The following is a 14,997-nucleotide window of genomic DNA, read 5'->3' as shown; positions in this document are numbered from 1 at the left end:
GAGAGATGGGCAGGCCTGCTCATGATACGCAGAAGAACAATTCCCGCAGCTGATCACTGAAAGCCACCACTGAGAAGCTCACAAACCAAGCTCTCTGCTCCCAGCTGAAACAGAACTGCTTCCAGGGAAGAAAAGGTAGAAGATGAAGAGGGGGAGGGGGTGTACTAGCCAGCAGTACAATGGAGTAAAGCAAGGGTGCGCTGGGGAGGTAAGCCTGATGATTAATTATCCATCATTTTGAAAGATTTCAGTAAAATGCAGTTACTTCCAAAAAGAAACACATTAAAGTAACCTGTAGAACCCTAAAATTAAACATACCTTCTTTCTCGGTAGTTTCTTTCAAACGTGAAGCAGAGGGAGGAAGCAAATAAAAAGAATAAATCAAAGCATGTTCATGACAAAAAATTAGTTTAGGAACTGGAATGCGAATAATTATATGAAGAATAATCATCATTAACCATTTGAAATTCAAACACTTTTTCTGCTTAGTCAATTTTAGGTTCCCTCACTCCACAGCTGAATGATTATCAGGGTTTAGCATGCAAAATAGTAATTTATCTACATAAAAATCTACGGTAATGGATTTACTCTAGAAATGTGATTCTGAAGTTGTTTTAATGGATTTTTTGGAATGAATACCAGCCCTGATCAGATTATCAAAGGGGAAATTTGCAACTCTGAAGTACATTTCCTGCTAAGTGGATCTGCAAACCCGCTATTCCAGCCTACAATCCTGGCAGACCAGGAAGGTGAAGAATTTTGTCATTTTAGTTCCCTAGCTTGCTTTTATGCTGACATCCCTGCCTTTGGTCTGTTCCAGTGAAGTTCAGCATAAGCTTGAGGAACAGCACCTTGTTCTTCAATTAGGCACTTTAGAGTCTTCTGGACTCAATACAGAGTCCCACATTTCAGACTGTAAACTCTGTTCTCCATTTTGTTTCTTTTTCTTTGATGTTTGTCCTATTTCTTGCTCCTAGTCAACAGCACACCTGCCCTAGGCACATCTTCTGTTTCTTTACTTCTTTTCTTTCCCCATCACCATTCCTCTTACCTCTGTAAGACTAAATCTTCTGTCATTCAATCTCTATCTTCTACGCTATCATAGACCTTCCTTATGTCCTTGTCCCATACACCCCTTGCTCAAACCATATTACATTTCCAGCTTTTGGCACATTTAATGAAAGGTCATCAACCACAAATGCTAACTCTGTTTCTCTCTTTGCAGATGCTGCCCGACCTGCTGAGTATTTCCATTATATTCTGTTTTTATTTTAGGGAGGCAGTGGCGTAATGGGATCGTCACTGGACTAGTAATGCAGAGACACAAGATAATGCTCTCGTACCCGGGTTCGAACTCCACCACAGATGGAGATATTCAAATCCAATAAAATCTGGAATTAAAAGTCTAATGATGCCCAATAAATCACAGTCAAACACATCTGATTCACTACTGTTCTTTAAGGAAAGGAAATCTGCAGTCGTTACCTGGGCTGACCAACATGTGACCCCAGACACAATGTGGTTGACTCTTAACTGCCCTCTGAAATAGTCGAGCAAGTCATTCAATTTAAAGGTAAATAGGGATGATGAATAAATGCCGGCTCAACCAACAACGCCCACATCCCATGAATGAACAAAGCATTCAATATGGGACAGCAGTAAGACAATGTAAGACAGAAATGTTTATTGATCATGTTACTTAAGCATATACCAGTCCCTCTCTCAAAACTTGGAATGGTGATAAGCATGTAATTATTTATTATAGTTCGTGGAATGTGCAGGGTTCCCATTAGTTGAAGCTGCCAAAACAACGGCATTTTATAATATTATGAGTCGGCACTACCTGTTCCTGTTGAAAGACTACTAAATTTAATAGCTCGCGATTATGGGCAGAGCGCAGCTAAACTTTCAGTTCACCAGTGTGAACATCTGAAGTGATCCTGCAAAGTAAATGCTACCTACTGACCAAAAGGAAAACTGTTTGCTGTTGAAAGACAGAAAATTAACGGATAATTCAAGCTAGTACAAAACAAAACACTATAGATGCTGGAAACCTGAGAATCAAATAATGTCAGAAATACTCATCGGGTTTGACAACATCTGTGGAGAGATAAAAACAGTTAACCTTTCAGGTGTGTGACCTTTCAACAGAACTGGGAAAAGTTAGAAATGTTTACTAGTGAAATTAACAAGTGAAAGGAGGAAGGTGGGAAGAACAAAAGGGAAGATCTATGTTAGTGTGGAAGGGAGGAGAGATTACATCAGAAAAGGTTTCTGATGACTCCCTCACATAATTGATAGCGTGTGTAAATTAGGCATGCAAGCTTCCACCCAGCGAACACTCAGACCATGTCCACTAATGCGGAGTGTGACATTGTGACTCACACCCATCATATGCTGACATGATTGTATGAGCCAACATACATGCAGAAAAGGAATTTAGTGCAGGATGAGCGCACAACTGTGCAATGAGATTTCTGAATGAAACTGCTCACAATCCATTTTGGCCAATGGTCCAGTTTCTTCAGCAGGCTGCATATGCAACATTCCTGACTTTCATAAACCTCAGCTTTCCACACAAAGCACATCCTTTGCCACCTGCAATGAAAATTGCAAATGCAGCCAAAGAAGTGGGAGCAGAAGACTAGCAATATTCCCGGAATATAGTATCGCAACCTACAATGCTTATACCTAGGCCAATGCGTGACACTGCCATGGGGATGAATGCCTTGCACTCAGTGCTCATGCTTCACTTGCAGACCTGCATATGACTGTGAACTCCTCTCATTAAACCTCCCTTAAAGTAAAGTACGGATGGACAGTGAAAGAAACATGGAACATCCCAGTGCTTGTGCCTTTGAACACAAGGTTACTATGTAATATACCAGGGCTGGGATTCTCCCATACCCGGCGGGCTGGGGGGTCCCGGCAGGCGGGTCCCGGGGAGACGGAGTGGCGTGAATCACTCCGGCATCGGGCCTCCTCAAAGGTGCGGAATTCTCTGCACCTTTAGGGGCCAAGCCCTCATATTGAGGGGCGAGGCCCACGCCGGAGTGGCTCCTGCTTCGCTGGCCGGCGTGAACGGCCTTTGGTGCCCCGTCAGCCGGGGCCGAAAGGCCTTCGCCGGCCGACGGATGTCCGCGCATGCGCCGGTGCGTCAGCGGCTGCTGACGTCATACCGGCGCATGCGCAGGGGAGGGGGTCTCTTCCGCCCCAGAAAAGGAAGAAGCCTTCTGAAACCTCACAAATATGGCTGCACCCTTGCTCCAGATGACATCAATGCAAGTGGAACCTCAGAATATCACCGTCATTATCACGGATACAAATGCCCTTCATAATTTTAACATGTCTTTAAGTTTTGTAGTGTGCAAACACACACCAAGTCATCTGTGAGTATATATACATGTATTGGAAAAAGTGCTCAAATATAATATTTATAACATGAAAATGTAACTACAGTGACGCTATTAGTTCTCCATGCAAGATGGAACCCTGCACTCATCAACAGGTCTTTGAAGTGCCCCCTGCCTGATGGAGGTGGAGCCAAGCTGCTCACTTTTCTCTCTATATGGCATTGAAGAGCATGATGGCCACCTTCATTTTGCAGGTGCTCATTGGGGACTGCCTGGGTACCTCCTTCAGACTGTGACCTTATCTCTGCATGGGCAGACATGATCACTGGCACCTGTGGGACACACAAGGGCTGAAAAGGTGGAAGAAGATGAGCTGCTGAGAAGCTCTTGGCACCTTTACCCTCCTCAGTGACCTGCACAGCCCTCCACCATCAGATGGAGTTGATGGGGTTGGTCTGGGGTGCAGCAGTTATCCATTCCTGCAGCGGGTGTGCCAACAGTGCGACCATCCTGTTCAGGCAATGCAGATCCTCATGCACTCAATGGATGTCAGCGCTCATACTCTAAATGCAGTGATCCATGCTACATGCACCCTTTCCTCGCTGAGATGCTGCTCTTGCAACTACCTCAGGAAACTCCGCCAGATGTCCAGACGTCTGCTGCCGATTGACCAAATACCGTGGACTAGATTATCTCTTTCTCTCATGGTCTCCTGCTGAGCTCACTGCAGCCACAATTTAACCCAGGCCTTTGTTGTGAAGGCTGGTGAGTTGCTCAGCCAGTAGGGTAGAGGATTGCTCTCCTCCACTGGAACTCTTTGATGAAAACCTGCAGGTCTATATTCGAGAAGACTGGGGCAACTGGACCCTTCCCTTCCTCTGCATTTCATCTGTTTGACTTTCCAACAACACAAATGAACAAAGTAGTGAGCCAGTCAGGTTACTATGCACTTCCTCACATTTGTGTGTGATGCACGATAAATTACACAAAGACGAGAGTTCGATGTAATCGAGGCTTTATTACACTAAGGTGTGTGGCCTCCTACAGCAGCTGGCGAAGTGGCTGCTGTACTGGAAGGACACATATATATACTCCGCCTACTGGGCAGAGCCAGCAGGCAGGGAACTACCCCGGTACCTGTAGTACAGGGCCTTACCATAAAGCACGTACATTGACATCCTCTATATACAATATATACATCAGTGGTGACTACCACATTCACCCCCTGTTAAAAAATTGAGTCCGGCGGGGGTGATGGAGAACTATATACAGAAAGATGTGTTTTAAAAGTACAGATAATATTACAAATTCTGGCGGTCCGGAGCCTTGATCTGTCGTTGAGAGCGCCGCAGTGTTGGCGGCGTCTCCGGCGTCGGTTTGGTCTTCGGTGACTCCGGGAGCATGTCGAAATCCTCTTCATCCCTGGGTGTGAGCAGGGGGAGAACGGATTGTCCTGGAGCGGGGGCTGTGGTGGGGTGCGTCGGGGGAGGAGAGGGTGGCGCCGGGTCGGGGGGTGTGTTTGTGTGGAACCATCTGGTGCCAGGTCCCTGAGGGAGACTGAGGCTTGGTGGCCATCGGGTTACGCTATGTAGGCGTACTGCGGGTTGACGCCAAGTAGCTGTACACTCTCAACCAATGGGTCCGCCTTGTGGAGTGGAACAGAGGAGAACGGGTCCAGGAGCTGCCAGCCATGTCGGGAGCGAAACCCCGGAGGTGGACTTCCTAGGGAAGGCAAAGGGCTAGTTGGACGGCCTTCCAGACCGTCCCATTCTCCCGCTCCACCTGCCCATTTCCCAGGGGGTTGTAGCTGGTCGTCCTGCTTGAGGCAATACCTCTGTTGAGCAGGAACTGGCGCAGCCCATCGCTTATGAATGAGGATCCCCTGTCGCTGTGGACGTAGGCGGGAAGCCGAACAGAGCGAAGATGGTGTTGAGTGCTTTGATGACGGTGGCAGACGTCATATCGGGGCATGGGATGGCGAAGGGGAATCTGGAGTATTCATCGACCACACTGAGAAAGTACGTGTCGGTTGAGGGGAGGGGTCCTTTGAAGTCCACACTGAGGCGTTCAAAGGGGCGGGAGGCCTTCACCAGGCGCGCACGGTCTGGCCGGTAGAAGTGCGGCTTACACTCCGCGCAGACCTGGCAGTCTCTGGTGATCGCCCTGACTTCCCCGATGGAGTAGGGCAGGTTGCGGGCCTTGATGAAATGGTAAAAATGTGTGACCCCTGGGTGACAGGTTGTCGTGCAGGGTCCGGAGTCGGTCCACTTGTGCGCTGGCACATGTACCTCGGGAGAGGGCATCAGGGGGCTCGTTGAGCTTACAGGGGTGATACAAAATCCCGTAGTTGTAGGTGGAGAGCTCGATCCTCCACCTCAAGATTTTATCGTTTTTGATTTTGCCCCGCTGCGTGTTATTAAACATGAAGGCAACCGACCGTTGGTCAGTGAGGAGAGTGAATCTCTTGCCGGCCAGGTAATGCCTCCAATGTCGCACAACTTCAATGATGGCTTGGGCCTCTTTTTCGACGGAGGAATACCGAATTTCAGAGGCATGTAGGGTGCGGGAAAAGAATGCCACGGGCCTGCCTGCCTGGTTGAGGATGGCGGCCAGAACGTCTGATGCATCGCTCTCGACTTGGAATGGTAAAGTCTCGTCGACCGCGTGGATCGCGGCCTTGGCGATGTCGGCCTTGATACGGTTGAAGGCCTGGTGAGCCTCGGCCATCAGGGGAAAAGCAATGGATTGAATGAGTGGGCGGCCTTGTCCGCTTAGTTTGAGACCCACTGGGCGTAATAAGAAAAGAACCCCAGGCATCGTTTGAGGGCCTTGGAGCAGTGGGGAAGGGGAGTTCCATGAGGGGGTGCATGCGGTCAGGATCAGGCCCCAGAACTCCGTTCTGGACCACATAGCCGAGGATGGCTAAGCGGTTCATGCTGAACTTCTCCTTGTTGTAGGTCAGGTTGTAGAGAGTGGCGGTGTGGAGAAATTTGGCAAGGTTGGTAAAGGCGGCCATCTGCCTCGAAGACAGTGCATGGGCGGTCCGCCTTGCGGATGGGGAGCTGGTGGTAGACAGATTTCAGGTCCACAGTTGAGAAGTCCCAGTACTGTGCAATCTGATTGACCATATCAGATAAGCGTGGGAGGGGGTATGCGTGTACCGATTGATGGTCTGACTGTAGTCAACGACCATCCTGTGTTTCTCCCCAGTTTTCAGAACTATCACTTGGACTCTCTAGGGGCTGTTGCTGGCCTCAATGATGCCTTCCCGAAGCAGTCGCTGGACTTCGGACCTGATGAAGGTCCTGTCCTCGGCGCTGTACCGTCTGCTCCTGGTGGCGACGGGTTTGCAAACCGGGGTTAGGTTTGCAAATAGGGAAGGTGGGTCGACCTTTACGATCGCGAGGCCACACACAGTAAGTGGTGGTAGGGGCCCGCCGAATTTCAGTGTTAGGCTCTGGAGGTTGCACTGGAAGTCCAGGCCAAGTAGCAGGGCAGCGCAGAGGTTGGGAAGGACGTAGAGGCGGAAGCCGCTGAACTGCACGCCTTGGACAGTGAGAGTGGTGATGCAGTATCCCTGGATCGCCACAGAGTGGGACCCGGAGACCAGGGAGATTCTCGGATTAGGGAGGCCAGGGAGATTCTCGGGCGAGGGAGCAGTGCCTTACCATATCGGGGTGAATGAACCTCTCGAGCACCCGGAGTCCAGCAGGCAGGAGATCTCGTGCGCATCGGCCTTCACTTTGGTTGAAACAGTTGCAAGGTTGAGTGGACGAGACTGGTCAATCGTGACCGAGGCGAGACGTGGCTGGTCATCGGCAGTTGCAGGCGTCGAGCGGCCGGGTGAGGTGCCCGGGAGGCATGGGTCCTGGGTCGGGTAAGATGGCGGCGCCCACTGGCCGCACGTGTCTTGGGGAAAACAAGATGGCGGCGCCTGTTGATCCTGGGGGGAACAAGATGGTGGCGCCCACGGGCCGCACGAGTCGCGAGTCAAGCAAGATGGCGGTGCCCACGGGCCGCACATGGTCCGAGGAGGGGAAGGTGGCGGCGCCCACTGGCCGCACGTGGGGGGAGTCGGAACAATAGCGGCGACTGAGCGGGCCTGGCACACTGCAGCGAAGTGTCCCTTCTTGCCACAGCCCTTGCAGAGGGCACTCCGGGCTGGGCAGCGCTGTCGGGGGTGTTTGGACTGCCCACAGAAGTAACATTTGGGACCCCCGGGGTTGGTTGGCTGCCGCGCGGCACAGGTGTGGTGTTGGCTGCGGGCGGTCGCTGATGGGGTCTACGATTGGGGCGGCCGTTTGCGGAGTCCACGATGCACGGGGGGGGGGTGGGCTGTGCGGTTGGGGCATAGGCCTGGATGTTGCGTGAAGCGACCATAAGTGAGAGTGCTAGCTTTTCGGTTTCCATGAGGTCGAGCGTGGCCCCTTCTAAGAGGCGCTGGCGGATGTAATCGGACTCTGTGCCCGTAACAAATGCATCTCTTATGAGAAAATTCGAGTGTTCCGTGGCCGAAATGGCCTGACAGTCACAGTCTCTAACTAGGGGAACCAGGGCACGCCAGGAATCTTCCACTGACTCAGCAGGAAGTTGACAACACGTGGAGAGGAGGTGCCTGGCATAGTGTATTAGTCCACTGAGCGTAGTTTTCCTTCAGTAGCGCCATGGCTTCTGCGTAAGTCGGCGCGTCCTGGATAAGTGGAAAGACGTTGGAGCTCAGCCGCTTGTAAAGGATCTGGAGCTTCTGTGCTTCTGGGATAGGGTCTGGCGCAGACCCGATGTACGCTTCGAAACAGGCTCGCCAATGTTCAAAGTCCTTTTTGGCGTTGTCTGCTTGCAGATGCAGATGCAGGTGATTCGGCTTGACGCGGAGGTCCATCTTCTGAAAACTTAGTGTAATAAATTGATGCACGATCAATTACACAAAGACAAGAGTTGGATGCAATCGAGGCCTTATTACACTAAGATGTGTGGCCTCCTACAGCAGCTGGCGAAATGGCTGCTGTACGGGGAGCACACATATTTATACTCCGCCTACTGGGTGGAGCCAGCAGGCAGGGAACTACCCCCATACCTGTAGTACAGGGCCTTACCATAAAGCACCTACATCAACATCCTCTATATACAATATATACATCAGTGGTGACTACCACAGTGTGCTTACACAATAAGCCATTTTCAACATATCATCACTGAATGCTGTTAAGTTGTGGTGGAGAAAATGGCACTGCACAATGTTTGGTGCCATGGATGTAGCAGCTGTCAATCAAAGGTAGCATGCTGTGTTCTGCGGTTACTGACAGCCCTACTGGTTTACTCCCTCTTAATCACACTGTTATGCCAAGGCTCAACTATGTGTTCATATCCTGATAGATGGGTGGAAAGAGGGCACGTGGATGAGATGGTTATCATGGCACTGTCCACAACTCATCCACTGTGGCATGGCAGTTAACTACATTACTACAGAACATCTTAAAGATTGTGGAGCCAAGACAATGTTATCTCCATCACTGTGTCTCGTGAATCCACTCCATTAATTTATTGCTTCAGTAGAGCACACTGTGAATAGGCAGCACCACTGACAGTTTTATTTTCCAGGGATGGCCCATCCGATCCAGAAACAGCTAACAGTTGGCCAACATTTACAGAGTTCACACTTACCTGACAAGACAAAGAGGTTTCCTCCGAAACTTGGGGCTTCACAATCGCCTTCTGACCTCTTAAATGGACCTTCCTGAAGGTCCACGTTTTAGGTCTACCTGATTCGGCAAACCCATGTCGGGTCTGCCTCCAAACTCTTCCCTACTCCTGGGGTCGCTCGCCTGCCCAATTCTTAATATAGCCAGCCCACCTGGACTGATAATGAGATGTTTGTGCTAACATTTGTTGGCAATTCTTAATTGTCCTTGAGAGGGTGATGGTGAGTCACCATCTTGAATTGCTGCAGTCTATCTGGTCTGGTACAGGTACACTCTGTGTTGCTGGGAAGGATGATCCAGGATTTTGTTTCCATTGACATTGAAAGAACGGCAATATCCTTTCAAGTCAGGATGGTGTGTGGCTTTAGTGGAACTTGTAGCTGATGGTGTTCCCATGTATCTGCTGTCCTTGACCTTTTAAATGGTAAGAGGCATGGATTTAGAAAGTGCTTTCAAAGGGGCCTTGGTGAGTAGCTGCAGTGCATTGTGCATAGGGTACATGCAGCTGCCATTGTGCACTGGTGGTAGAGTAAGTGAAATTTTAAGTCGATGGATAGGTGCAGATCAAGTGGGTTGCTTTGTCCTGCATGTTGTGTTCTTTGTTTTTGTTCATTCAGGGTGGTGAAGATTGTAGTGTTAACAAAGAACAGCAATCAGAGTTTAACAAACAAAGCTATTTTATTACACTACACTGAATTAGATTCAAACACATTACTAAGGAATTAGTTAAGTAAAAATTACACTACACATCTACAATATTAAACTATGCTATCAGTTAAGATATCTCACACCTACTCTACTTCTCTTACTCTCTCCTGCTCTCTCCCACTCTCTCTCATCTGTCTTCATCTATCTCCCAGAAGTCAAGGAGGCATGTGATATTTATATGGTTGCTCTGTTGCACCATCTAGTGACTGGAGTAGTAACATTACATTAACCATTTATATGCTTTACATTATCCACATATTGTGACACTGCATGGTATTGAACTTCCTGAGTGATGTTGGAAATACACCTGTCTAGGCAAGTGGAGGGTCTTCCACCAAACTTCTTACTTGTGCCTTGTGGAAGGCAAACAGGCTTTTGTGAGCCAGGAGGTGAGTTACCCATTTCAGAATTCCCAGTGTCTGGCCCTGTTCTGGTAGTCACAGTGTTTATATTGCTGGTCCAGTTTAGCTTCTGATGATAGGGGGGTGGGGATTCAGTGATGGTGATGCCATTGATTATTATGAGGTGATGGTTACATTCTCGCTTGTTGGAGTTGATCATTGCCTGGCCTGCTACTTGTGTGGCACGCATGTTAATTGCCATCCACCAGCTAAATTTTGAAAGTTGTCCAGGTCTTGCTGCATACTGGCATTGTTTCAGTGCCTTGAGGAGTTATAAATGGTGCTGAACATTGTGCAAATATCAATGCATGTGCCCACTTCTGACTTAATGATGGAGAGAAGGTCACTGATGAAGCAGCTGGAGGTAGATGCACCTAGGACATTATCCTGAGGAACTCTCAGCAATGTCCTGGAACAAAGACGATTGGCCTGCAACGACCATGCCTCTCCTCCTATGTACCAAGTATGACTCCAACCAATGGAGACTATTTCCCCTGGTTTTCCCTTGACCTAATTTTGCCAGGGCTCCCTGAAAATTACAATTGGTCAAATGTGGCCTTGATGTCAGGCAATCACTCTCAACTCACCTCTTGAGTTGAGCTCTTTTGTTCATGTTTGGACCATGATTGGTTTCTTACCCTGTTTGCTGACATCACCTTTGTGGCAAAGAAGTAGTCCCATGGCACTGAGACCACTAGATATTTATGGGTTGTTTTTTTGCCATAGTTCATGGTGAGTGCCATTGCTTCACTACTACCTGTAATATCTAATCCCAAATATGTGGCTGGTGGGTGAACAGCCCTTCCAGTAGCAAGAGCTCATGGAATTGGATCGGAAGTGCTACGTGATTACTATTTATTTGGGTTAACGAAAGCAACAAAATATATCCTCTTACTGAGTGTGACACAATTAGAAAATTCTGTTAGCATAAATGTAGTTGTTGTCTTATCCATAATGTGAAATTGAGGTGAAGAAAGTTATACAGCAATACAAGGGCAAAGTTTTGATACTTACTTGTAAAAAAATGCTGCAACAGCCAAGACTAGAATTGCCATTAGGATGGTCCCTGCGATGGCACCTATAATAATATTGGTTCGAACTGATCCTGAGACAATAAGGAAGGAACACAATCAATTAATTTCCTGGTAAATCAGTAAGTAACCATTTAAATTTGACCTGTATGTTCCATATTGTTTTCTTTCACAATAAAGCATTTCACATTGTAACTGTGTGGGGGGGGGGGGATTCTTCATTTGGAAGACTTCCCCACCGGCGCTGAATTGCACCTGATGTTTTAAGCAATTCCCAATCCTTAGCCATGCACATTTATGCATGGCGAAGATTGCGAAGGATGCCCTCGGGAACCCTGCTATTGGGCTGCCATTTTGAGCAGATGGCCCAATAGTGAGGTCCTGCAGTTGGCCATCTCCTCCCACAATTCAGCCTCCCATCCATGGTCCAGGAGCTGTCAATCAAAGTTTGATGTTTATAAACATTCCAGTTAGAACACTTCAGAGTAACTGAACCGTGAAGAGAGATGACTAGACTAATGCTGACAGATGTGTGTGTGTGTGTGTGTGTGTCTGTATGTGTGGAAGCCGTCAATCACAGCCGAGTAAAATCAATATCAAAGAGAAATCAATAATGAATTGCAGCTCATAGATCTGAGGGGGTTTAAACACAACTGACTAGTTTTCTCTTTCCAGATGGTACTTCCTGTGTCTGAGCCAGCAGATGTATTGCCCTGGTGAGTGTGAAAGCAGTGATTCTTTTCACTTCCTCTACCTGGTCTGCTCTCTAGCTTCTGGACAGCGGTCTTTCTTCTGAGGGGCTTCCAGACAGGTTTCTCTTTTCTGGGGAGTTTCCTGACAGGCGTCTCTCTTTTGAGGGGGGGTTGGGGGTGCCCATGGGAGTCTCCTTATTCGGGGGTCTCTTTATTTAGGGCGTCTCTGTGGGGAATCTCTTTATTTAGGAGCTTTCTGGTAGAGGTGAGGTCGGCAGCTCTTCCATTGAGAGGGCAGGTGGCCCTTGGATGGACATTGCTGGCAACTCCCTTAAAGAGGTACCCCTCGGCCCACCGTGAGGTCCACGCTTGTCAAGGCCTGTTGTGATTCTTGCCCACGATTCCCGCCCAGAGGATTGGAGAATCACATAGGCCCAGAAAATATGGTGCCTGGCCCGCTGGCATGAGGCGCGAACCTTGATCCCGATGCCAGTGTGGGGGTGGGGGGGTCCAGACAATTGTAAACATATCGGCAACGATTTTCTTCACAACCGCTGGATTCTCTGCTTCACCGGGAACTCTGCTGCCAGTGCGCGAGGCAGAGAATTTTGCCCATTATAAATAGATACTTCAGAATTGGATATATTAAGAAACGTTACTATGGCTTCAGCTGATATTGCCAAAATTGCAGTGAGTCAGAAGAACCTTCCCAGGAGATTTCAGGTATTTATGCATTTTACTAGGTTTCATGAGGCATCTATATCCAACCAGTCTATTAGAGAAATAAATGTTATATTTTCTGATTAATCTTAAATGCTATTAAATTTTAAACTATACCTATTTGCAAATTCATACAGTCTAATATGCTGAACAATTCCTCTTTTTCCATTTAATAAGGCAAAACAGCAAAATTAGCAATACTTTAAAAACAACTAAGGGTTACACAAAATATTATAATAATAATCTTTATTATTGTCACAAGTAGGCTTACACTAACACTGCAATGAAGTTACTGTGAAAAGCCCCTAGTCACCACACTCCGGCGTCTGTTCGGGTACACAGAGGGAGAATTCAGAATGTCCAAATTACCTAACAGCATGTTTTTCGGGACTTGTGGGAGGAAACCGGAGCACCCGGAGGAAACCCACGCAGACACTGGGAGAACGTGCAGGCTCTGCACAGACAGTGACCCAAGCGGGAATCGAATCTGGGACCCTGGGTAGTTCGGTCTTTTGTAAATGTTCCTTTCAGAAACAATCAGGCTTGCATGAGCCTTTTACTTTTATAATTGGTATATCTTGTTTAGGTACCGGTCTCAGAATATGTGCACTATATAGGTAATTCATGTGTGAAACTTAAACTTCCTGGTAAATTAATAAGACCCATTAACTACCACATTAAAAGAACAGCAAGGGTTTGCAAATTTCAGATCCGTGCAGATTCCAAAAATCATAGAATCGTACTGTGCAGAAAGAGGCCATTCGGCCTATTGAATCTACACCGACACTTTGAAAGACCATGGTTGTATGGTTTTGTTTATTATGGAAATGTTTTAATAAGCATACTTTTAAAAAATAATCTTAGAATGAGCTTGCAAATATAATTCAAATTTTTGTTTCAAATTTCTGAAAATAACCTAACACTAGCAAAACTAACAGATACTACATACAGGGTGTGATTCAGTGATCTTGTTGTGGCCAACTTGGAGTCGTGACGAGGTCATTGAACCTCTTGCGAGATTTATGGCACTCAAAACGCCTTGTCAGATTTAACAAAATCTCGTGGGATGTGGCGATCTGGATCTCGCCCTCATTGGCCGTGCTCCGGACCTGAATACTTAAATGAGCCATTAGGCTCATTTAAATATAAGTTTGCGGGATTCTGCTGGCGCCCGGGACCTAATGGCCACACCTGGAAAACTTCCCCATGGTGACGTTTAGTACTGGTTTCCACAGACATGGTCCAGCCCGTAATGGCAATGGGGGAGGGGGGGGGCAGGCCATCCCCCAGGCCAGAGGTAATCGGGTACAGGGAAAGGTGGTATCCAGGCACCTTGGCGCTGCAAGCCTGGTACTGTAGCAGTGCCACCCAGGCACCATGGCAGTGTCAACCTGTCACAGTCAGGGTGGCATTGCCAGCCTCGAAGGCGAACTGTCCGCTGGCAGGAAGACTGCCAGGCTGCCATAGCCTGGGTGCCATGTTGGCCCTGCCAGGGATTTGAACCGGGGCGGGGGGGGGTTGAACATGGGGCGGAGGATGAAGTGGGGGGGAGGGGGGGAGGGGGGGGGAGAGGGGAGATCGTCAAACCTTCCAAAATGGCACCCCAATCTGCCAGGACCCTTTCCTGCTGGGCTCGTCAGCAGGAAATTACTCAAGTGCAGATTTGGCAGAGAGAAACTCCTCGAAGCCAAAAAAACGGCAAAGTGCCGTTGAATAGCGGGGTGTTTCTTTGCACTGCAGACGGCAAGAACACATAGATTTTTTTCTGGATGAATCACGCCCACAATTATCTATGCCACTGAAGATGAGCAGAGGAAATATTTTTTCCCCGGATTGTTACACTTTTTAAATTTTAGCCAGCAGCTGGAGAAATGAGATCCACGCCTATAACAGTTAATTTTAGTGCCAGTGAAGTTGTTTTCCAGTAATTAACACTCATCAAGTCATTAAAGATTACTTGGACTGAAATGGAAGACAACATTCTGTGGAGTGTTTAGTTCATAGTTACAGCACAAATTCAGCAACTGTGCACCATTCAGTGCATTTCAATGGCGAGCTAGTTCGCAAAATGTCATTCAGATAGACTGCAACTTTCGGATATCTGCGCTTAACTGCACATCTGTCCTCACCTGAAGTTGTAGTATTTGTACATAAATCATGGTGAGCATCATTTGCCTTATCACTATTTTGTCAATAAATGATGGCCCAATATACTGCACATGCAGTGATACTAACAAAACGTGAGTTTGCAAAGCCACACTATTAATATCTGTCAAGTATTAGTTAGATATGTGTATGTGTAGAATATGTCAGTTTTAATACAAGTTAGGATTCGGCACAGTGTGCACCTTATTCTGAGTCAAAATGCGAGAGATATTGTTTTATTAAATTCC

General features: G+C 47.7%; 1 protein-coding gene across 6 annotated transcripts in view; it reads right to left on the bottom strand.

The window, feature by feature from the left end:
- adam22 (ADAM metallopeptidase domain 22) overlaps nucleotides 1-14,997 on the bottom strand; it is a 480,389-nt gene that overhangs the window by 53,771 nt on the left and 411,621 nt on the right. For all 6 annotated transcript variants that reach the window (XM_038797995.1, XM_038797996.1, XM_038797998.1 and 3 more), the window contains exons 25-26: nucleotides 11,176-11,266; nucleotides 319-336 (exon numbers count right to left, since the gene is read on the bottom strand). In XM_038797995.1, the coding sequence (XP_038653923.1) occupies nucleotides 319-336; nucleotides 11,176-11,266 (109 nt within the window). The remainder of the gene's footprint in view (nucleotides 1-318; nucleotides 337-11,175; nucleotides 11,267-14,997) is intronic.

The sequence above is a fragment of the Scyliorhinus canicula genome, chromosome 5 (genome assembly GCF_902713615.1).
Source record: "Scyliorhinus canicula chromosome 5, sScyCan1.1, whole genome shotgun sequence".
In the NCBI taxonomy this organism is placed as follows: domain Eukaryota; kingdom Metazoa; phylum Chordata; class Chondrichthyes; order Carcharhiniformes; family Scyliorhinidae; genus Scyliorhinus; species Scyliorhinus canicula.
Note: the sequence above shows the minus strand (reverse complement) of the source record. Positions and strands in the feature narration are given on the sequence as shown.